Consider the following 24313-nt stretch of genomic DNA (forward strand, 5'->3'; position numbering starts at 1 on the left):
AGCCGGAACGCGCGTGGCCGCCTATAAAAGAGGCGGGGCGCGCGCGTCGCCGCCACTACCCGCTGCGGAGCGAACGGCGAGGAGCGGAGGCCACGGAGGCGCGTCGGTCTCTCAGCAACCCCCACAGCCCCACGCACTCGCCGCCCTCACCCGCAGGAGCCGGTGAGAAGGGGGGCGGGGGAGCGCGGGCGGCGGCGGGGCCGAGGGCAGCCGACCCCAGGCCGGGAGCCGGGTCGCCCCCGGGGAGGGGCGGGGCGGGGCCCGCGCGCGGACAGGTGAGCCGGCCTTGCTGCTCCCTCCGCCGGGCGGGGAGCCGGACGAGCCGGTCGCGACCGGCTTGTGGCGCGTGGGCTGCGGGGGAGCCGCCGGGCGAGTCGGGGCGCCGGCGGTTGGAATGTCATTGACTGGGCGGAGGGGGTGGCGAGGCCGCGGGCCCCACCCGCCCCCCGCCCCCCGCCCCAGCCCGGCCGCCGCCCCGCCCTGCCCTGCCCCATCCGGTTGCGGCAGGTGGGGCGGGGGCTCCCCGGTCCGGAGGGTCGCCGTTCCCTTCCTGCCGCGGCGGGGACCGACCTCTGCGGCCCCTTTTCCCAAATCCCGACAAGAGTGCCGGCCGCCCGTGGGCGGAGGAGGAGCCGAGCGTCGGGTGAAGGGCTCTGCGATGTGAATTTCGCCCTGTTGGGCAGTCCTTGGCCTTCCGGAGGCAGGAAGGTTCGAGGCTGGCCGCCTCCTGGCTTCCTTTGTAATAAACACTTCTTTCCTACCCGGTTGTGATGTGCTTGTAGGTAACAGCGGCGGCTCTTGCTTCGTGCGAGACTCAAGTCAACCGATTTCCTAGCTTAGAGTTTCGTTTTGTCCAGGATATTATTTGTCAGAAACCCTACAGCCGTGCCGGTGCTGAGTGACAGAGCAGCCTTTTGTTTGAAAGTCGTCCCTGAATTTGATGTTTCCCAAATAAAATTGCCTTGAAAAGTCTCTCTGATGTGCTGGGTACGATGCATTTTAAATCAAGGGCTGGTTCAGGTTGAGGGATGAATGTGTTTTAAATTAAAAGCCTGAGTAGAAAAGAAAAGCTGGGTGGAGATGATGCTTGAACCGCTGCCATACCTTCTTACGTCTCTTTTATATAAGAGATCCTGAAACCTGAAGGCCCTTTGTTCTGTCTTCATCGTGGTATTTTAGAAACACTTACCGTCATGGCTGTTAGGGAAGAATGGAAGAGAGACCTTATGAAGCATTTTCATAATGTGCTGAGAAATTGCGTCGTCATAGCGATTGCCCTTTACTAAAACCAAATCTGTCAAAGATGGAAGGGTGGCGTGTCTGGCAGCCAGGAAACAGCATCTTAGGAATAGCAGAGGGAACACGGCTGCCGGAAGCCAGGGAGCCCAGGTTCCAGGCAAACCGGTCATTTATTTTCCCTTTTGTTGCAGCTAAATGTCTTAGATTTTGAAAGGTCACATTGAAGTCAAAGTTTAAAAAAATGTGCTGCAGTGAGAGCCTCTGAGCCGGAAATTAACAATAAGCCCTTTTTAGTAACGGGGCCAATAATTACTCAAAGGACCTTCAAAGTGTGTTAGCTGTTATCCAGGGACCTAGATGGAGACGCGGGGCTCGAAAGGAGGAATTAATTGCTCTGTGCCGGACAGGTGTGCAGCGGTTCGAGTTAGCCATCAGCTGAGGAGCAATCTCTGATGGGCTTCAGGTCTGTGGCAGTGTGTTTTGTAGTCATCTAATTGGAGAAATCTGAACTGTCACTGGCTCTAATATGAGCTCATCGAGCAGTCTGGTGAGCAGGTTTATTGAGGCGGTTTTCTTTCCTTTTCCTTACCTGCCTTCATCCCAAAGGGAGGGGCCCACTGCGGATCCTGAGAAGTGGGTGTCAGGAATAGCCCGCAGTGCTGTGCTGTCTGTCCGTCCTTGCTGAACCTGCACCTAAGGCCGGCCTGTGATCCGTCCTCTGTGGGCCAGTGGAGGACTCCACCGGTTATGCAGCAGCCCCGCTGCAGCGTATCAGCTGTGGCGGGAGTAGGTAGAAGAATGCAGCGTCTTGGTAGCAAGTGCTGACTCCAGGAATGCGGGAGGGACACGCACAGCTGATCACTTGGAGCCAGTGGACTAGAGCAACTGTTCTTTTTGTTGTTAATCCTCACCCGAGGATATTTTTCCATTGATTTTTTTTTTTTTTTTAGGGAGAGTGGAAGAGAGAGGGAAGGACAGAGAGAGAAACATCGATGTGAGAGAAACACATCAATTGGTTACCCCTCCCCCTCCCCATGAGCCTGGGCCTAGGAGGGCCAGGGAGGAGCCTGCAACCAAGGTGTGCCCTTGACTGGAATAGAACCTGGGATCCTTTGGTCCGCAGGCCAACACTATCCACTGAGCCAAACCAGCTAGGGCTAGAGCAACTGTTCTACCTCCCTTCCACCTTTTTTGCATATTCCTCTTGTACTTGTTTTCAACAGGAAGTAGTATGTTGCGGAGGAAGTGGACCAGTACATTAGGCCCAAGTCATATCTTTGCAGCTTGGGTTCTTTCTTGTTTCTGACGATGTCGTGAAGTTATGCTATTTCGTTATTGAATGGAAGGGGATTTAGGAATCATCTAGTCCTAGGAGTTTCAATTCATTGGAACTTTTAGTGTTAAACAGTATATTCGGGAAACTGAGGCCTGAAAGGGGGTATGACCTAGGCACGGCATCACATTTAGATAGGAACTGCTAAGACCAGATAACTGTGGTTCTTTTTCCACATATTAAATCCCTGGTGGGGTTTAGAAGACACTGGAAAAAAATCTGAAATTTTATTTTAACCTGTATTCATATATTTTTAAGGATCTGTTTTCTTTAGTTTGAAATGATTGTGTTCCGTTTGCCCTTAGCAGCTTGTTATCTCGCTCTTCCCCCGCCCTTTTTAGACTCCACATTCCTCCATCATGTTGTCATCGTTTCGTAAGCGCAGAGTCCAGGTATTTGACCAGCATGCAGGAAATGCGTTGCCTTTTCCGTTTTGCCTGATTTGCAGTGAAGACACGTTTGTGTCTAAGCGGTTGAATGATCCAAAGAGAGTGGGGGAAACTGCTTGCATGAGTTTTCTGTTAAAGGTTTTGTTTTGTTTTTTAGGGGTGTTATGTAAACAGAAGTCTTAGTAAATTTATTCTAAAATTTCCAGAGCCTCCTGTTTAAGGCATGAAGATATTATTTCTTATACTAGAGTTTGCATGTAGTGTTTGCTGGTTTGTTTTTTTGATGGTTACTTGGTTCTTAAGAACCAAGAGGCTAAACAGATTATCTTAGATATTTGCAAAAAATAATCTGGAAACATGTAGTAAAAATAATATCTTTACATTTGATAAATATTGTAAACTTGGGTTTGTTTCCTGTTCCCATTGACTTTTCTTTTTTAAAAATATATTTTTATTTCAGAGAGGAAAAGAGAGGGAGAGATAGAAACATCAGTGATGAGAGAGAATCATTGATTGGCTGCCTCCTGCACACCCCTTACTGGGTCTTGTGCCCTTGACCGGAATCAAACCTGGGACCCTTCAGTCCCCAGTCTGACTGACGCTCTATCCACTGAGCCAAACTGGCTAGAACCCCATTGACTTATTTCTTCTGCCACAATCCTTGTAATGAAATGGAGCTTGCATTTTCTTTTTCTTTTTTTAAAGCTCACTATATATCTGTTGTGTTTGTGTATCGTTTTTGAGTGTTTGCTAAATTGGACCTTTTTCAAAGAGAAAAATGCTTAAATTGTCTTGATATCCCATAAGGAGAAATACAGTTTTTGCAAGTGTCTAGTGATTATGGGTGATAAATCCAAGGCAAGCCTTTTTATAAATCAGACTGGTTGATTATTTAAATGAAGTTTATAAAAATGGGCCACATTATAAATTCCTCCTGTTTTGAGTCTCAGTAACAATATTTTGCACTTAAGTACTTCTCATCTGAATTTTACAGATTAACAGGTAAGTAGCAACAAGGTAATATTTGGGGGGCATGCAAAAGTAAGTTTTTGCAACCTTGCTCTGCGTTTCTGGGTTTTGATGCAATGCAGTATGAAATTGGCTTTCTTAAAGCTAAAGTTCCTGCTTACCTCTGCCGAATCCAGCTAATGAGTTGAAATGAATTAATCCATTTGAAGGCTGACATGCTGGTCCACAATCGGATGAAATGTGGTTTAAACAAAGATTTTTTTTTCATGATTAAAACTCTTAATTTATGTAGTAATTACCTCTCTCTGCTTACCATCAGATCTGCCGCTAAAATCTGCAGCTGAGCTGGTTTTTTGGGCTAATTCATTTGCTCTGAGAATTAATTGGTATAAAATTTTTAATGGGTGCTAACCAGTTCTTTGGTGGTTTGTTCTGGGGTAGCCCTTCCTTCCACATCCATGGATATCAAGTTCTCTTGCTCTGGAAATGTAAAATTTGATAAGAAGCTGGCTTTATAAGCCATAGGAAAAGGGCATTGTCAGTTCTGCACCTTTGAGCTCTGACTAAGCAACAGAAACAAAGCTGATGAATGGTTTCTGTGACCTTTTGCTTTGGGTAATGTTTATGAATTTTTCCGTGGAGCCAAATGATCTCTTAATCCTGTTAGTTCCTAAAATCGCTTTCCTTGCAAAACCATATATCTCGTCGTGTCCTGCCTGCAGTCGGAATTCATTTTGTAGTGTTCCAAAGGCCTCTTACATCCGGCACATTGAGCCTGTTGAAATGTCGGCAGCCCCAACACTGTTTTAAAGAGCGACTCCTTTCCTCATCACTACAATTTTATGTCCGTCTGAGGTTCCATAGAGAAACTGGCACTGAGTTCTCCCCCTCTCCCAGATCGGGGTGAGGGTGTCCTACACCACTCACTGCAGGTGCCAAGTGTGCAGAGGCCAAAGCATTTGGCCTTTGGTTTGAAAATTTTTGTATCTGCAATCTCTTTTGTTGCTTAATACAGTGTCCGTCCCACCCACTGCTTCCCACCCTCCAAAGACATCCTCCCCTGGCACAGTGGGGCATTTGCTTCTGCACGTTAGGTTAGAGTTTAAAAATTCTCTAAGCACCAAAAACTGCCCCAGATAGTGTCTCTTGGCATTTGTCAACAAGACAGAGGTATTAATTAATGGCTAGGCTCTTTAGTAGAACTCCGTTTTTAGGTGGCAATGTGTATAAATTTGTTTGATCGGAGGAGCCATTCTTAGGCATATTTTATCTTTGGGTTAAACTAGAACATCCTAGCCCAGACTCATATCGTTAGACCCCTCTCTCCCCAGAGATCTAGCAGTTTTGTAAGAACACTGACAGGTTTTTTTTTTTATTGATCACAATAGAGGACATGGTTGTAATTCCTGTTTTATCCCCTGAGATCAATTCACATGACTTGCTGAATGATGCAGCCAGCGTTTTGACTGCTGCATTGCAGCATTGAAAACTAGCGTGCATCTTCAGCCTTGCCTAACAATATTTGCAAAAACATGACCTTTTCTTCGGTTATGGTAAATGGGAAGCTGTCCTTAAACACACAGAGACTACATCCAGCACTTCATTTCCCTCCCTTGTTCTCCGTGTACATGGTCTTGACTGGCAAAATCAAAGCTGATCTGCTGCTGTGAGATAAGCAGTCAGTTGACTGCAGTCCTAGGAAGTCGACTCCTGCGGGTTTTTGAACTGTCAGTGGAATAGGTAGAGAGGCTGGTATGGCTGCAGATTGTTCTTTAGTGGCACTTTCCCAAAGGCTTCCATTCTAGCTCTTTAGAGGCGCAGGCGTTAATCCCATTAGGGCTGGGAACAGCCTGAAAGGTCTCTGTGGAGTCTGCCTTATCAGTCAGCTGCATATTTCGGGGCAGGGTGGAGTTCCTGAGCAGCCTCAGCCATGAAGGGAATGTGGTGCACGCCGGCACAGCCCCAGGAATTCCGCTCTCTCACGTAGTCTTGGGTGAGAGGTTATATGGCCCCTTTGGGTGGCAATCGTTTCTTGATGATATGAAAATTTTCCTGTGTTTAATATAGTCTATAGCAGTACCCTTTTAGAAGTAAAAAGAAACAGGGAACTTGTGTAGATAAACTAGAGACAGCTCCCTGTCAGGTTAAGGGTGGGGGGAAATTCCCATTAACCTGTAATCATAGGCTCCTGTGATCACACAGATGCACATTTGGGAGGCCGACAGCAGTGGGAGAGCAGTGATGACTTTCAGATGCCCAGCTCCCCAGGGAGGGCCAGTGTGGCTTGGCAGAGCTCCCACCTCCCACATCAGCTGATCTACTGTAGGAAAGAAAAGTCCATTATTGCCTGACCAAAGCACTTGCTATAGAATTGACTCGTTCTACTTCACTGGGGTGACAAAGAGGGCCTTTTAGGTTGGTTAATTTCAACAGGGCCTCGTTGGACTGTCTCCCTGGATTGGTAGGGCCAGGTCAGCAGGATGGACCCAAGCAGGGGTACTGCTCAAATGGAACCTGTGCAGTGTTATGTTGGGGATTCTTTTATTCATCAAAAAATCCCCAATGTGATTTCTTGGAAATTTCTGTAGCAGCTAAAGGACTTTAGAAATGCAGTGAATCATGCAATGTGAGGAGGCCCCATAGACATTAATCTGAAGACCTAGCCCCAGGAAGGAGCTCAGGTGCAGTGTAGTGATTGCAGTTGTTGTCAGGAATCTAGCTCTTTCCTGGATAAAATCCCAGTTTTGACCGTATGGAAAATGAGACTTGGTTAGACTATTGAGCTCTCTCCTGCTCTTTACAAATGAATTGGGGGCTGCACACGCTCTTGATCATTCTTCAACAAACACTTCTTAATGATCTCGGTGTGCTAGAAATCGGGATACAAAGAGCAGATCTTGCAGTCTAGTTGTACAGTGGGAAGTATATACAAGCGCTTTGTAAACCTACAGAAAAGTGTGATTACATCTGAGGAGGGAGGAAGGGGCAGTGTGGACAGCCTGGTAAGGAGGCAGTGTCCCGCAGCCTAATTGCTTCAGCCGGGGGATGAGATCCAAATAGGAGTTTTCCAGGCACAGAAGGGCAGAGACATGCTAGGCAAAGGGAGCCTGTGCAGGTGGCTTGGAGTCTTTACGGAGAATTGTGTGTTTGGGAGGAGAGACATTATTTCTGCACGCCAAGAGAATGGGGGCCTGGGTGAGAGATTCCAGTCTGGGATGCTGGGCCTGATCCAAGGCCTCCTCAGAGGGGTGGACTCTTCCTCTCTCAGAAGGAAGTCAGAAAGGTTTTAAGGCCTGGGTGTGCCATGGCAAAGAATAGGTTTCTTTTTATAGTAAAATAAATAAATAAATTGGACTTTATGAGAGAAAAACAATACACAAAAATAACTGGTTCATAGCTGGAGAATCAGTTAGAAGGAACGGTGACAGGCTAACATCACCTGGTGGCCCCTTCCTCAGGAAGGCTCTCTTCATAGGAAGGTGGTCCTCAGAGTTGACCGGTGCAGACCTCTTGGAGCTGCTTTAATCCCTGAAGAGCTGGAAGCGTGGACCTTGCCCAGATCTCACCAATCTTGTTTACCTCCTGCTGGGGGTGGGGGTGGGGGTGGGGGCCGCTCACCGGCTTCCATGCCTCATTGTTAGCCTGCTTATCCTTTCCCAGGAGCAGGGCAGTCAGGAAGAGCTCTCCAGTGTTTCCCTGGTAACAATTCAGACCTCGTACAAATACAGAGTGAGAGCTGGAGAGACCATTAAGGTTTTCTGGTTGTCTTCTTTACCAGATCTCAGAATCTTCTCTGTAGAGTATAATTTTAAAATTAGGAAGGTCTTGGGACCATCTCATTTTCACCTGCCATTTTTAGTCATTCTAGGAAATTGAGGCATAGAGAGGGAAGGTGGACAGGGCAAGATCACGTGTTAACAGACTAATTTATGAAGCTCCTTGTCATTAATTTGTATCTATTTCCTTCCGTGATGCTTCCTTGGTTAGAGGATAAAATGACTTTTTCCTGATAAGAGCAGGTAGCATATTCTGGGTTACTCCCCAAAATAGGGCAGTTTTTCTTTTGGACATTGAAATTTGGTGATTGTCCAGAAATCTGAGGGTTTAAAGTTAGGGCAGACTGAGTGTTTATGGGTTAAGTACCACCTACCCAGTTAGCTTGCATTTGTGATGAATTTGAAATTGATACTGAGTTTATGTAGTCTCATTGCTTTCCCCAATAACAGGAAGGTGTAAAGCAGGATAAATATTTAACCACACTTGTTTTTTGTTAATCCCCACCCAAGGATGTTTTCCCATGGATTTTTATTTTTTTTATTTTTTAGAGAGTGGAAGGGAGGGGAGGAGACGGAGAGAAACATCTATGTGTGAGAGAGACGTCGATTGGTTGCCTCTCCTGCCCGTGCCCCAACCAGTGGCCTGGATCAGTCAGGATTGAGCTTGCAACCAAGGTACATGCCATTGTCAGAACTGAACCCAGGATCCTTCAGTCTGAGGGCTGACACTCTATCTACTGAGCTGAACCTGCTAGGACCACCTTGTTTTTTAAAGCCGTGGCCGCCACCTTTCGGACCTCACGGACTGTCCGTGGTCTGCGGACCACTGGTTGGTGACTGCTGTTTTAAAGGATACACTGTGATTTTTCTTTTAATTGTACACTTTCAGATGAAACTTGGCCTGTTCATTGCCCAGACTCTCTGGTAGCCTGAAGAAGACCTGTACAATTGACATTTTGGTGGGACTGAGAAATCTGCTCCTTTGAATAGGAAAATTCTATTGGTTATTGATGTTAAGGACTCAGTTACTTCATAATCATTTCCTTTTCTCCATTGAATAAGAGGCTGAGATCTAGAAAGATAGAAAAACTGACTTAAGAGTAGATTCTATCTAATCTCCGCATAATGAAATACACAGACTAGAGGGGAGGACTTTTTTTTTTTTTTTAAATATATTTTATTGATTTTTTACAGAGAGGAAGGGAGAGGGATAGACAGTTAGAAACTTCAATGAGAGAGAAACATCGATCAGCTGCCTCCTGCACATCTCCTACTGGGTATGTGCCCGCAACCAAGGTACATGCCCTTGACCGGAATCGAACCTGGGACCCTCCAGTCCGCAGGCCGACGCTCTATCCACTGAGCCAAACCGGTCTGGCAGAGGACTTTTTTTTTTTAATATATATTTTATTGATTTTTTTCCAGAGAGGGAGAGGGATAGAAAGTTAGAAACATCAATGAGAGAGAAACATCGATCAGCTGCCTCCTGCACGCCCCCTACTGGGGATGTGCCCACAACCAAGGTACATGTCCTTGACTGGAATCGAACCTGGCACCCTTGAGTCCGCAGGCTGGCGCTCTATCCACTGAGCCAAACCGGTCAGGGAGAGGGAAGGACTTTTGAATGGATTTCTTAATAATTCTTTGAGTACCAAAGTCAGCGTTTCCTTTGAATTCTCAGAGCTCTTGTAGAATTGAAAGTGTAACCATAGTTGTTCGTATTGTTTCCTGGTTTCCTTGCTGTGTTGGTTAGGCATCCCCTGAGGGACCTCTGCGGCAGGTGTTGCAGGGTGTGGACAGCCATTTTTACAAAGGAGTAGGATCGGCTTCGGCTTCGTTGTTAGGTCCTGAGAAGGGGGTGCCTTCTCAATTCATTTGTCTGCTAGGGTGTCTGATTTTTGTTTTTTTTTTTGGTTTTTTTGTTCCTTTGGAGAGGAGAGGCTCATTCCATTAAATATATTTAAATATATTTTGGTGTCTTGTGCTTGTCTCAGGGCATTCTATTCTGTCTTTTCAGAAAATGGACCCAAGTGGGGTCAAAGTGCTGGAAACAGCAGAGGACATCCAGGAGAGGCGGCAGCAGGTCCTAGACAGATACCACCGCTTCAAGGAGCTCTCAACCCTTCGGCGCCAGAAGCTTGAAGATTCCTATCGATTCCAGTTTTTCCAAAGAGATGCTGAGGAGCTGGAAAAATGGATTCAAGAGAAACTTCAGATCGCATCTGATGAGAATTATAAAGACCCAACCAACTTGCAGGTGTGTGTCATCTCCGTAAGATTTGTTCCAAAATTCAAGAGCAAATGTTTTTGCCTAAAAACTGTACCAAGAAAGCAAAAGTCTTTAAAAAGCATTGAATTGTACATAAAGCAAGGTAATTTTATGGTGTACATTGTACCTCAAAACAGTAAACCTGTTTTTTTAAAAAAAGCCTTCTCATTGATTTTTGGTGAAAGACCTTTAGCAAATGGAGCAATAGTGGGCTCATGGCTCTTTTACTACCGTGTCAAAGTCATCTAAGAAGAGACGCTGGTTTAGGTGCCTGGTTCAGTACTTAATTGAAAAGAGGTATTGAAAAATGGAATGTATCAAGTCAAATCCATCCAATAAGCTAAAAATAGCATCGGTCCTGGCCGGAGTTGCTCAGTTGGTTAGAGTGTTGTCCCGATACACCAAGTCTGTGGTTTCAATCCCTGGTCAGGGCACACAAGGATCTACCAGTGAACGCATAGAGTGGAATAATAGATGTTTCTTTCTTTTTCCCTCCCTTTCTTCCTCCCTCTTTTCCTCTCTCTCTAAAATCAATATATAAAACATGTTTAAAAAAATTAAATATGTCATAAGTGAATGTGGATGGATTATTCAAGGGTAAACACCACATTCTGAGAAGACTGTGAGTGTGGTTCTATATCTCTAGAAGGGATTGGATAGCCACATAATGCCTCCTTTCCTGACAGACAATAACATCAGGATATTTGTAGCATCTTATTATCTGCAAAGTTGGTGGTCCTCAGTGGCCAAGCTTTCAGAGGTCCAGATAGATGCAGTCAGGATTTTTTGAGGAATTGAGCAGGTAGGGGGATGGGTACAGTGCTGATGAGGTGTCCATAATTAGAGGGAGTGGTACCCAGGAGGGGAGGAATTTCAGAGGGGGAACAACAGAATGATGAGAGCTGAGTGGTTACATCTATGGCTCACTTCGTGGTCTACTAACAGGGCAAGCTACAGAAGCATCAAGCCTTTGAAGCGGAAGTGCAGGCCAACTCGGGAGCCATTGTTAAGCTGGACGAAACTGGAAACCTGATGATCTCAGAGGGCCATTTTGCATCTGAAACCATAAGGGTGAGTAAGAGCAGTGCCTGGTGTGGACGGATGGCCTTCATCTGTCTGCTCGGTAGAGGAATGTGGATTAATGCTTACATGTACATCTGGGTTCCTAAAAAGATAGACTTTTATAGCTTTTTAAAAAGAATTTGTGAAGTTCCCCAAACGCATCCTGCCTTTGTAATATGGTTCAGTATGGATACAAACAAGCAAGGAATATTCTTTTTGTAAAACAAATTAGAATGTGGTTATACTTCCAAGAAGTTTATGTAAATTAAACTATTAACATTTACAGTTGATAATTAGATGGGAAAGCATCTTGGTGACTAGGGATTAGGACGCAAAAATAAATAGGATTAATCCCTGACACTATAAAGAAAGTTGTCTGTTGGCAAGCTTGCTCTCAGGGTCTTGGGGGTTACTGAGGGCTAGTCAGCAAGACAAAGGTCCGGCTGTAAAGAACGGCTTTTGGCACCTGTCAGTCAGTGCCCACGCAACGTGGCCGACTTTGCAGCAGGAGTCCTCAGACTCATGGTCAGGCTCGTTTTGGTGCCAGTTCATTGGAGTTGGGGCAATAATTGATCTTTCTGTACTTTCACAAGCCTCTTTAGGATGAGGTATGCACAGTTAGTTTGATTTATCTCATGTCTATCTTCATGTTTTTTCCTTTGTCACCCAAAGTCCCTTTCTGTTGAGGGACCAGCCTTTTCAGTTCTTTACCTGCCAAGGCCATCCTGAAAGTTTAGATAGAAGCTTAGGCCCAGCAAGAACTGCTTCATCCTCCACGGTTCCTGTACCCGTCGTGCAGGTCTCATTCCCTTAGGTTCTGTCTAGTGGTTTTCAACAATGCATGCTTGTCTCTCTTACTCTGATATACTCTGCAGTCTCATAGCGAAGCCCTCAAGTTTTAGCCCTAAGCTTATTTTTTTTTAAATATATTTTATTGATTTTTCACAGAGAGGAAGGGAGAGAGATAGAGTCAGAAACATCGATGAGAGAGAAACATCGATCAGCTGCCTCCTGCACATCCCCCACCGGGAATGTGCCCGCAACCCAGGTACATGCCCTTGACCGGAATCGAACCCGGGACCTCTCAGTCCACAGGCCGATGCTCTATCCACTGAGCCAAACCGGTTTCGGCCTAAGCTTATTATTAATAAATAGCTATTAGTGGTAATGATTGTAAATAGGAAATAAAATAAAATTTTAAATGCGATGTGACAAATTATTTAATCACATTTAACCTATTTGGCTAATGTAATATGTATCTGCAATTAAATACAAATATTTATCTGCCATTTTCCTACTACTTTGTGTACAGCTTATCGCAGATGAAATCAGCATGCCCGTTTCCTTGATAGAAGTTGTTTGCCCAGGATGCAAGGGGCTACTCTGTAGTTGTACAACCAGACTGCAGAGGAGAACATAACCTGGGGAAGGGGGAGGCCCAACCCAACCCCACTTCATTCAGGGCTGTTAGGAAGTACCCTCTTCCCTGTTTAGTGATCTTATTAAAGCAACATTTAAAAGTGCTATTAGCCTCTATTTGTGGAGTTGCTATTAGTACCTATTTATGTTCAAACATCTTGCTGGGAATTTTACATATGTGGTTTCTCATCTTTACAACAAACAAGCTATCAAGGCAGCCATTATACCCATAGTATAGAGGGCCAGAAACTGAAGCTCGGACAAGCTGGAGTTGTCCTTATTCATACAGCTAATAGGTGACAGAACTGGAATTTCAGTCCATTCTCTCTCTCTGATCACAAGTATTTACTTTTTCAACCTGTATCTCGTTTCTGTAGACTTTCCTTAGTGCTTCCCCTTGATCTGTCTGTCCAGTTTCTCCTCTGTCACCTGGCTGTGCTACTGTAGAGCAGCCCATTCACTCTGGGAGAACAGCCTCCGTCAGCTGCTCACTCGTGCCCCTCCTGAGAACGCCACTTGAGTCAGAACCAGGATTTCTCCTCCACGCTGTCAGCTTTCCGAGCGTTTCTGAAGTGCCCCTGCCCCTGCCCCCACACGCTCTCAAACCAAAGTAAACTTGGGGAGCTGGACTCCCTCTGACCTGCAGTATTTACAAGCTCAGACACCAGCAATGGGAATGTTGTTCCAGTCCTAGGACAGGAGGGTGTGAAAATGGAATTTGTGAGAAACTGATGATTGCCCCGGAGGATGAGGTTTTCCTTTGCTTTCTGTGGCCTGTTTTTAATTTGAGCAAAGGACTCTCCTTTCATCTCTCTCATCTTTGCTGTCACGCTCACAGTTGCCATGTTGGTCCTGACTGGGTCATTGATCTGGTCCCGTAACTCAGTAGCTTAGTTGGGCAGGCAGTGACAGAGGAGGAGGTGGAGTGCGGAGGCTGTACCTGTCCTGGATAACCTGTCTGTCACTGGTTTAGACTTTCACACCGTACCGGACGGCTTGGCGCCCCATAGTCACCGCCACCCACATCGGGTCCCACATCCGCGTAGGTGGAGTATTGAGTTGCTGTGGGTTGCCTTTTCCCCTGCCTTGGAATGCCTTTCACTTCCTTCCCAGTGATGGTTCCGCTCTAACCATCCATGGTGGAAGTGACAGTAGTGATGGAGGTGAACTGTGTGAACATTATTTTATTCCTCACTGCTTTCTCCTTTCAGATGAAACATAATTTGTTTCTAAGAGGATCCACCCATGTTGACTCTCCCATGGCTTTCAAGTTTGAGTTGGCTGGGCGTGGCCAACAGTGGGTGGATCCCAAACTTCTCTTCTGTTAGCATTCAAACCTTTTGTATTGTTTACTTGTGTCTGTCAGTGTTACACTGAAACTCCCAGTATCTTGGGTCGGCATAATCAATGCATTGAGATTGGATTAGAATATGAGAATGCATCACCTAAGCTTGAATTGATGATCAATTTCCCCCAGTTCTTGACAAGTCCTTACCGGGGCTGTGCTATGAGAACCCAAAGATGCTGGGAAGTGAATATGTTTGGGCCTGTGCTGCCACTTGGGTGAAATTTGAAATAAATCTAACCTGAGATGTATTGTACCACAAATTTTATCTCTTCAGAGAAGCTCCAAAACTTTTTCTGCCAAGAGTCCTTTTTGATAGCTCATTATGTGTCAGAACCCCATCTTTTCTACTTTCATACCAAGGTTGCCCTGGGCCTCATAATTATTACTTGGGCCTCATAATTCTTTGCATTTATGTCTGTTGGACCTCTTGTTTTCCCTTCACCTTTTTGAGTTCAGAATATGTTCTTCAGTCATTTCTGCTGAGGTTCCATGTTAAACCCTCATCCTTCTTTCCCTAATAGTCTCCTGACCTAGGATCCCATTTAGTAATTTAGTAATAATAACTAGTAACATTAATTACTTACAAATAATATAAAACCAATCTTTTTTTTTTTTTACTTTTTAAAGTACGTTTTATTGATTTTTTAGAGAGGAAGGGAGAGGGATAATGAAATAGAAACATCGATCAGCTGCCTCCTGCATACCTTGCAACCTGGGCAGGTGCCCTGACCGGGAATGGAACCAGTGACCTCTTGGTTTATGAGTGGATGCTCAACCACTGAGCCATACCGGCTTGGCTAAAATCAGTAATTGATGATAATTAATAATTCCCTTGAAGTAAACTAGAATAAATGTACCTATAAAAGGTCAGTACTTTAAGACCCACCGAACCACTATGAAGTGTATACTTTTTTCTATTCTCACTTAAACTTATGATTTCCTCTCAGCTTATGGATTATCTTCTTAAAAGACTTGTTCGGAGCTCCATGAGGTTTCTGACTTGGTGGAACTCTGAAAGAGCCATCTCCCATAGAAACGGTTGTAATGTGTCGGGTTGAATTTTCACCTCCAGACTCGTTTGCTGGAGTTGCACCGCCAGTGGGAGTTACTTTTGGAGAAGATGCGGGAGAAAGGAGTCAAACTGCTGCAGGCCCAGAAGCTGGTGCAGTATTTGCGAGAGTGTGAGGACGTGATGGACTGGATCAATGACAAGGTATGTTTTGAGAAGGAGGTTTGCTAAGTCAGTCTTGTGGAAAGAAAGGCAAGGGATTCCCCTGATCTGCATCCCAGACCGAAATGCTGTCCCCTCAATGTCGGAACCACAAACCTCATAGAAAACTGTGTCCGCTACAGCTAACAGGCCCAGCCCAATGTGCCTGTTTCATAAGTTCTGGGACTGCTGTTTCCAAGTGCTGGTTGGTGACTCTGGCTCTGTTATGGTCCCTGAATAGGAAGCAATTGTGACTTCTGAGGAGCTGGGCCAGGACCTGGAGCACGTGGAGGTTTTACAGAAGAAATTTGAAGAGTTTCAAACAGATATGGCTGCCCATGAAGAAAGAGTTAATGAAGTGAACCAGTTTGCTGCCAAACTCATTCAGGTAAGAACTGTCTAATGTTTCAGAACATTATGATGGCCAGCCCCTGATTTCTGAGAGCAGGTTCTGGTACACATGTCTAAGTTTTGTTCAGATCCAAGTGAGGCAGCAATACCTGCCACTCCTAAATTAGAGCATGGTTTTTAAGTTGTGGAGGTGGGCAGGAAGGGCAGAGTTCATTTGATCTGTTGCCTCCACCCACGTTCAAGTCAGGCTTGGGAAGCTTTTATTGGGCTGCTGAGGCTGGGCGTCGGTGTTTCTCAGGCGAGGGTGTGGCGGTGAGTGCTTCTTAGGTTGGCAGGCGTCCACTGGTGCATGGTTGCTTTTCCCTGGGCTCCCTTGGGAGCCTGGGGACCTTGTAATGAGCAGGCTTTCCACTGGTAGCTGTGGCCGTTAGAGGGGAGTGGCAGCCTTCCCCAGTGCCTGCGTGTGCAGTCCTGCGAGCGGCCTCCTATTCCCATCTTTCACTACAGGGGTCAGAGTGCTCCGAGGACATCAAGTAGTCGGAGCTAGGCCATTTTTGCTTGAGGAAATTTGATTTTGGGGGTACACGTTTTAAATGTATGGATCTGTGCCAGGCCTAGTACCTGTTCCCTTTCTAATTAGTGATGAAGTGAAAGAAGAGCCAGCATTCCTCAGACACACTCACCTTTCCAGGAACAGATGTGTTATCCCCGAACCCTGGGCCAGCCCACAGCCGTGCTCAGAGGAGCAGTCAGGCCAAGCCCCATGGTCTCACATATGGACCCCAGAACCCTGAAATGCTTCACCTTATTACTCGACATATTATATTCATTAAAAAAAATGTTGTGGGTGGGGAAGGATACTTTTAGAGAAATACCTCCAGTCTGAAGTCAGGAACAAAGCCTGAAAGCCATGCTTATGGGCAGGTGCTGATCAGCCTCGTGCACCTTTGAAATACATTTGACCAGGTGGGCGGAGATGGTGTGTTGATGAGGGTTTCCCCTGAGTTGGAGTCACAGTGATTGTTCACATCCAGGCTCTGGTGCTGAGGCCCATAACCGCTTCATAGGCACAGCACCCCTCCAAGGGAGAGAGCGGGCTCCCCTCATAGACGAGGAGTAGCAGCTCTCTCGGAATGAGCTTCACTTCATTCCACCCAGAAAACCAGAATTTCTTCAGAAGGATGAGGTTTGCTGAAGCAAATCCCTCAGGGAGCCGCCCGGGGACTAGTTGGGGTGCCAGAGGCAGGGGGCCAAGGAGCTTCCTTGTTCTCTTCCTTGTTCAGGAGCAGCACCCGGAGGAGGAGCTGATCAAGACTAAGCAAGATGAGGTGAACGCAGCCTGGCAGCGCCTGAAGGGACTGGCTCTTCAGAGACAGGGGAAGCTGTTTGGGGCAGCTGAGGTTCAGCGCTTTAACAGGTACCACACCAGAGGGGCCTTCAGGGAACAGGCCTCTACTCGAAGGGGTCGGGTATATGGCATGTGCTCTAGACAGACAGCCCTGCGTCAGGATTAACGGGGGTCTTTATTCTGCAGGGATGTGGATGAGACCATCAGCTGGATTAAGGAAAAGGAACAGTTAATGGCCTCTGATGATTTCGGCCGAGACCTGGCCAGTGTTCAGGCTCTGCTTCGGAAGCATGAGGGTTTGGAGAGAGACCTGGCTGCGTTAGAAGACAAGGTGGGTTTTAAAAGCAGCCGATTCTATAAATAAGTCACCAAGGGCCGGGAGAGCAGTTCTGACAGTGTGTGTTTCTAGGTCAAAGCCCTGTGTGCCGAGGCTGACCGCCTGCAGCAGACCCACCCGCTGAGCGCCACTCAGATTCAAGTGAAGCGAGAAGAGCTGATCACAAACTGGGAGCAGATCCGCACTCTGGCGGCGGAGAGACACGCGCGGCTCAACGACTCGTACAGGTAGAAATACCTCCCAGTGCTCAGCATCCCGAACCGTGCAACTTTGGAAGAAAGGAAGAGAGGAGGGCGGGGTTAAGGGGCAGTTCACACAGGGCATCACTCCTGGATGCCCTGTGTTTCCTCTACTAAGAAAACGCAGGTCACCTTTTCTACCTGCATTGTATTTGTTTGGAGACTGACAGCTTTATCCAGTGTGTGAGTGTGTACACATACTACTTACAACTTCAGAAATATCTGTTTCCATCCTGTGTCAGTGTGATAACCAGTAGCCTTTAGCAGTGTGAGCACCACATAAAATACCCTGTTAAAATTGAGTAAACAAAGGTTGGAAACAGAAGGAATGCTTCTGACTTATTAAGCAGGGGTTGAACTTGGGAAAGACAAGGAAATTGAAATTAACGGACAAGACTGGGGAATTCTAGTGCTGGGCAGAGCCTGTTTCAGAGGACTGACCTTGGCCTTGTCTTGTGTTCCTTTGAATTCCATGTTTCCATGAAAGAATCCATGTTTCCCAGGACGAGGATTTGTATGGTGTGTGAGACTTTTGAGAGCATAGAACTCAAACCTGTGTTTTCCATCCTGGAGCTCTGCTGGACATGCGTAATGACTGACCTTTGGTGTTCCCTAGGCTGCAGCGCTTCCTTGCCGACTTCCGGGACCTCACCAGCTGGGTGGCCGAGATGAAAGCCCTCGTTAACGCAGATGAACTTGCTAACGACGTGGCCGGGGCCGAAGCCCTTCTGGATAGACATCAGGAGCACAAGGTAGAGTCTCGAGGTTTCCCCAAGTAAGAAATAAGCTATAATGCATTGGTGTAGCGCTTGTAGGCATTGCAGTTGAAACTTTGTTTATGGTAGCGCCCCCACCAGGTACCAAAGTCATGGTGAAAAAAATGCATTTCGCATAAGGAGGACAGATAGACCAGTGGATCAGAAGACAGAGAGCTCAGGCCCTGTGACTGTATGGAAACTTGACAGAGGCAGCCTGAAAGCCAGGAGGAAAAGGACTTCTTCTTCTTTTTTTTTTTTTTTTAATATATTTTATTGACTTTCCACAGAGAGGAAGGGAGAGAGACAGAGAGTTAGAAACATCGATGAGAGAGAAACATCGATCAGCTGCCTCCTGCACATCTCCCACTGGGGATGTGCCCGCAACCCAGGCACATGCCCCTGACCGGAATCAAACCTGGGACCCTTCAGTCCGCAAGCCGACGCTCCATCCACTGAGCCAAACCGGCCTCAGCAGGACTTCTTAACAAGTGGTGCTCTCCTGTTTGAGGGCCCAGACTGGTCTTGGGAACCCTAGCCTTATCTTCCATCCTCTTCTTCATTCCAGATGTGATATTCTGATTTGTAATAATTATTTGAAATTCAGCAACTTGTTTTTCTTTTACAAGATCTGGGCACAAATTGTGCTTTTGTGTCCTCTATAGGGTGAAATTGATGCTCATGAAGACAGCTTTAAATCTGCAGATGAATCTGGACAGGCCCTGCTTGCTGCTGGTCATTATGCCTCTGATGAAGTGAGGGAGAAGGTAAGACCAGAAAAGGCTCCTAAAAGTCTCTCACCCATCCTTACATATCCAGACCTGGCATTTACTGTGGGGCATGAGCAAACTTAGTCAGGGATTCACCTGGAAGTGAAGAAGCAGCTTCTTTATTGAAAAAGATGTATACACAGCAACGTGAATGAACATAGAGAGTTTCATTTATTTGGGACATAATGTGACATATTTCCTACTTAAAGGAGACTTTGTAGAAACTTGAGTCCACATTAGTAGCTAGAGCCAAGGGGGACACATTTTTATCAAATCAATGGGTATATTTAATTCAAAGTGTCTTTGAGTATAGAGTTGTCTGAGGAACATTACATAATGGTAATTTTAAAATAATTATATAGAGACTAAGAAGAGAGATTTCAAAAACACACTTTATTGTCATTCACTTTGGAGCCTAAAAATTATGCCTAGGGCACTCATGATTTATTTAACATATTTTATGGAGTCCCTACTCAATTGACATTTCTCAACTGAGAGTCCCTACTCCAGCGGTTCTCAACCTGTGGGTCGCGACCCCTTTGGCGGTCGAACGACCCTTCCACAGGGGTCGCCTAAGACCATCCTGCATATCAGATATTTACATTACGATTCATAACAGTAGCAACGTGACAGTTATGAAGTAGCAACAAAAATAATTTTATGATTGGATCACAACACGAGGAACTGTATTTAAAGGACCAGAAGGTTGAGAACCACTGCCCTCCATTTATACTGCCTCACTTTAATTTTTTGAATTTTTAAAAGCGTTTGAGTCAAACTGATAACATATGCCAGGGAGCAAGATCTCAAATGCTCCTCCTGCCTCACTTTTATTTTATTTTATTTTTATTTTTTAATATATTTTCTTGATTTTTTACAGAGAGGAAGGGAGAGGGGTAGAGAGTTAGAAACATCGATGAGAGAGAAACATCGATCAGCTGCCTCCTGCACACCCCCTACTGGGGATGTGCCAGAAACCAAGGTATATGTCCTTGACTGGAATTGAACCTGGGACCCTTGAGTCCGCAGGCCGACGCTCTATCCACTGAGCCAAACCGATTAAGGCCCTCCTGCCTCAATTTTAGATACATGCTCTTTTTCTTCTGCCTGGGAGTTTCCATAGCATTTCTACTAAAAATCATTTGTGACAATGTGGCAGTAAGTTAATTGTAGACTAATTAGAACAGGACCATTCCTCTTACGTTCAGCATAACATACAAGCTGCTCAGGGTTCCTGTGATTTATTGTGACTTGCCTGGCACACACAGTGGATGTGATTCTCCTCTTCTGAGTGGAGGGCGTCAGGACTGACTTACCTCCCCATCCCTGCCGCCCCCGCCCCCCATCTCCCCTTCCATCCCCTCCCACCCACCCCTCATCCCCTGTGTGCTCCTCCTTCCAGCTGGCCATTCTCTCTGAGGAGCGAACAGCCCTGCTGGAGCTGTGGGAGCTGCGCAGGCAGCAGTATGAGCAGTGCATGGACCTGCAGCTCTTTTACCGCGACACCGAGCAGGTGGACAACTGGATGAGCAAGCAAGAGGTAACATGTTAGCAGAGGAGACCTGGCCACCTGTTTGTCTACTCAGATAGTCAGCTTTTTTTTTTTAATGGTTAAAGTGTTAATAGCATATTGTCATTACAGATTACTGTGGCCAGGACCTGTGCTAAATGCTTTCTGTGGATGATTGTTATTTTTCCCTCATTCCTGCCCCTCCTCAGACCATTAGCTTGTTTCTGTAGGAAATCATTACCATTTCAGTTAGAATTTACTGAAGGGGGGCACTAAGCCAGCTTCTGTCACCTCAGGCCCTCAGAAAGGCCCCAGTTTTTCAGATGAGTGTGATGGTATGAAATTGTTTTTTATTTATTTATTTATTTATTTATTTATTTATTTATTTAAATATATTTTATTGATTTTTCACAGTGAGGAAGGGAGAGAGATAGAGAGTCAGAAACATCGATGAGAGAGAAACATCGATCAGCCGCCTCCTGCACATCCCCCACTGGGGATATGTCCACAACCCAGGCACATGCCCTTGACCGGAATCGAACCCGGGACCCCTCAGTCTGCAGGCCAACGCTCCATCCACTGAGCCAAACCGGCCTCGGCTGAAATTGTTTTTTATTAAGGGGGAGGTTTCCCTTTAGAACTTAACCTTATGCGTAATCTAAATCTAATAGAAGCAAGAAAAGCTTTTTTTAAAAAATAAGTGTTCATAGAATGTGGGACAAGGATTTTATGCTGTCATTGGATCAATCTGGAAGGGCTCTGGGCTTCCCGGAACAGATCCCAGACGTTTATTAGCCCAAGAATCGCTTTCCTTCCTTTTGTATTTTGGCCAGAGTATCCTTTGCTTTCCAGCCTTAAGAGACGGAAGGAACAGGGCGCTGTTCTGAACACCTTGTTTGCTGTTGCAGGCTTTCCTGCTGAATGAGGACCTGGGGGATTCCTTGGACAGCGTGGAAGCACTTCTCAAGAAGCATGAAGACTTTGAGAAATCCCTCAGTGCCCAGGAGGAAAAGATCACAGTAAGACCCCTTCTTGCCCTTGGAATAAGCCTGAAGGCCCCTGTTTGTCTGAAAGGCTCCGAACAGGTTGGATGAGGGATGTGAGCGAAAGACACGCCTGTGGGTGCCGAAAATCTCAGGGCGGTGGTGACACACCATCAGAGGGAGACTGCACAGCTTGATCGAATGAAAGCTTTTTCCTGACATAAGCCTCCAGGTTGAGATTTACCTTTTACTAAAAGCAGTTAAGAATTAATACAAGGTGGAAAAGGTCAGAATGTCTTTACCTTTAGCAGCAGATTGTAGAAGTAGGAATTGGAAGGCTGTTAACTTCTATCTGATGCAGGTCAGATCACCTCCAGCCTTGCAGGGAGCCGGCATTGCATTGTTACATCTGAGTAACAACATCAGGCACCAGCTCAGAAATTCGGGGATGAGTGTTGTCTGTGAAAACCTTGACCTGTGTGAAGTGTTCTGTGACCTGTTCAGTGGTTACTTTTCTCTGGAGGCCAGGCTATGGAATAATCCCTTTACCAGTGAAGAACTCTTCTTCCTTCCTAGGCACTAGATGAATTTGCAACCAAGCTAATTCAGAACAACCACTATGCCATGGACGACGTGGCTACTCGCCGAGATGCTGTAAGTTCCTGGGTTCTTTATGCGCCATCCTTTCCCTGCACGGATGTCCCTCTAGACAGATGTGTGTAGCCTCTCGAGCTGGGTATCTCTGGGGCGGTAAGAACTGGAGGTTCACAAGATCCTTTTCTTCCAGCTGTTGAGCCGCCGCAATGCCCTTCATGAGAGAGCCATGTATCGCCGGGCCCAGCTGGCCGATTCCTTCCACTTGCAGCAGTTTTTCCGTGATTCCGATGAGCTCAAGAGCTGGGTCAACGAGAAGATGAAAACTGCCACAGATGAAGCTTATAAAGTAATGTACTGTTAGCATTGCCATGTAGCACTTGGTTTGTGAGCTGAATTGAACACAGATTTACAAATAAATTGTAGTTAAGAGAAAAAGGGAGTTCTAAAACCAGCCCACACTATTTAATGTAAGCTGACCATTTTATGCATCCTCTTCCAGAGACGAGTATGAAACTAATGCAAGGTAATACACTCACGTTCAAGACAGAACCGCTTCTTTCTTCTATTGGCAGGACCCATCCAACCTACAAGGAAAAGTCCAGAAGCATCAGGCTTTTGAGGCTGAGCTCTCAGCAAACCAGAGCCGCATTGATGCCCTGGAGAAAGCAGGGCAGAAGCTGATTGACGTCAACCACTACGCCAAGGAGGAAGTGGCGGCTCGAATGAATGAGGTCATCAGTTTGTGGAAGAAACTGCTGGAGGCCACTGAACTGAAAGGTACAAGGACTCACTAGGCTGTGGTAGGAATGTTTGGGGAGTTGATTATCCTTCCTAGTTCAGTGTCTTAGGGACATAGACCACCTGGGAAGGTGAGGTGGATGGCCCTGGGCGTTCGGGCTATTTCCCTGTAGGAGTGACTGCCTTGGACTTGTGATGCCTTGCTGATTTGGTAAATGTGGTTAAGCATGCTGGTTGGTGGGGAGCCTGAGTGAGAAGGGGATGATTGGCCAACCAGCCATGACTGAATTGGGCCTCATCACTAAAGATCAAAGTTCACCTGTGAGCCAAAGGAATTAATTTTCAGTCCTAATAATGCTCAGGGGCTTCTGTCTCCTGAGGATGACGATGCTTTTAAGCGACTTCCAAGTCGGCATGTAGAGGTCGAGCAGAGGTTGCATTTGTTTCCTTCACCTTTGTGACAGATGAGAGTCACTACAGTCCTGGTCAGGTCCCTCACTAAGATGCCATTGTCGTGAGCAATACAGGGGTGGGCAACAGTAGGTTCTATTACCAGCCATCATTACCCAAAAGAGACATTACAAGTAAGGATATGAAATACAGTCATAATCGTAATAATGGTAGCAAATACTAGAAATAATATAATTATTAATAGTTCATAGCACAAGAATAAACTTTCCCATACTCACAACTGTGAGCCTACTTTTGCCCACCCCTGTGTTGCTGGAAGGGTAATTAGAAAACCCACTTGCCTCTTTGGCTAGGAATAAAGCTCCGCGAGGCTAACCAGCAGCAGCAGTTTAACCGCAACGTGGAGGACATTGAACTGTGGCTGTATGAAGTAGAAGGTCACTTGGCTTCCGACGATTACGGCAAAGACCTTACGAATGTCCAGAACCTGCAGAAGAAGCACGCCCTGCTGGAGGCTGATGTGGCCGCCCACCAGGTAGAGTGCGGGCGCTGCTGGGCCAGTGAACAGCCAGTAGGCGTGAGGGATGCAGTAATTCAGGACCAGGCTGCTTGGGGGGGGATGAAATGTATTGATTTTCTTACGTGGCCCCCCACGTGCTGCATGTGCTCTGGCTCCAGTTCAGCCATCTCCCTCAGCTTTCTGGGAGCCCAACACGAGGGAAACAGATGGCAGAAGGAACGCTCGTGGGGTGGGAAGGAAACGCGTTCCCTTTTCTTTGTATCGTTCAAACCACACCTGAAGTAATAAAGCCAGCCTGGTCATACGTAAAGTTGCCCAGCTCCGGCCCAGGCTTTCAAGACTGCCCTTTGCCATTCCCAGGATCGGATTGATGGCATCACCATTCAGGCCCGCCAGTTCCAGGACGCTGGCCATTTTGATGCTGAAAACATCAAGAAGAAGCAGGAAGCCCTCGTGGCTCGCTATGAGGCCCTCAAGGAGCCCATGATCGCCCGGAAGCAGAAGCTGGCAGATTCTCTGCGTTTGCAGCAGCTCTTCCGAGACGTGGAGGATGAGGAGACGTGGATTCGAGAGAAGGAGCCCATTGCTGCGTCCACCAACAGAGGTCAGTCTGCCTCCATCAGATAGGAGTCCAGCTGAGAAAGGGCTCTACCCTTACGGCCCAAAGGGGACGCTGGTCAAAATGAGCAAGGTCAAGTTAAAGAACATCGGGACAGCGTGGAAGCCACAAGTGGCAGTGA

At 46.4% G+C, this 24313-nt stretch overlaps 1 protein-coding gene across 8 annotated transcripts in view; it reads left to right on the plus strand.

Moving 5' to 3' along the window:
• SPTAN1 (spectrin alpha, non-erythrocytic 1) overlaps positions 1-24313 on the plus strand; it is a 60391-nt gene continuing 36078 nt past the window's right edge. For all 8 annotated transcript variants that reach the window (XM_059658219.1, XM_059658223.1, XM_059658220.1 and 5 more), the window contains exons 1-17: positions 1-162; positions 9724-9963; positions 10921-11046; positions 14877-15017; positions 15256-15402; positions 16649-16782; positions 16900-17044; positions 17123-17277; positions 17906-18041; positions 18710-18811; positions 20217-20354; positions 21233-21343; positions 21884-21961; positions 22095-22250; positions 22477-22681; positions 23407-23588; positions 23934-24177. In XM_059658219.1, coding sequence (XP_059514202.1) covers positions 9727-9963; positions 10921-11046; positions 14877-15017; positions 15256-15402; positions 16649-16782; positions 16900-17044; positions 17123-17277; positions 17906-18041; positions 18710-18811; positions 20217-20354; positions 21233-21343; positions 21884-21961; positions 22095-22250; positions 22477-22681; positions 23407-23588; positions 23934-24177 — 2437 coding nt within the window. In that variant the 5' untranslated portion in view covers positions 1-162; positions 9724-9726. The remainder of the gene's footprint in view (positions 163-9723; positions 9964-10920; positions 11047-14876; positions 15018-15255; positions 15403-16648; positions 16783-16899; positions 17045-17122; positions 17278-17905; positions 18042-18709; positions 18812-20216; positions 20355-21232; positions 21344-21883; positions 21962-22094; positions 22251-22476; positions 22682-23406; positions 23589-23933; positions 24178-24313) is intronic.

Source organism: Myotis daubentonii, chromosome 11, assembly GCF_963259705.1.
Source record: "Myotis daubentonii chromosome 11, mMyoDau2.1, whole genome shotgun sequence".
NCBI classification, from domain to species: domain Eukaryota; kingdom Metazoa; phylum Chordata; class Mammalia; order Chiroptera; family Vespertilionidae; genus Myotis; species Myotis daubentonii.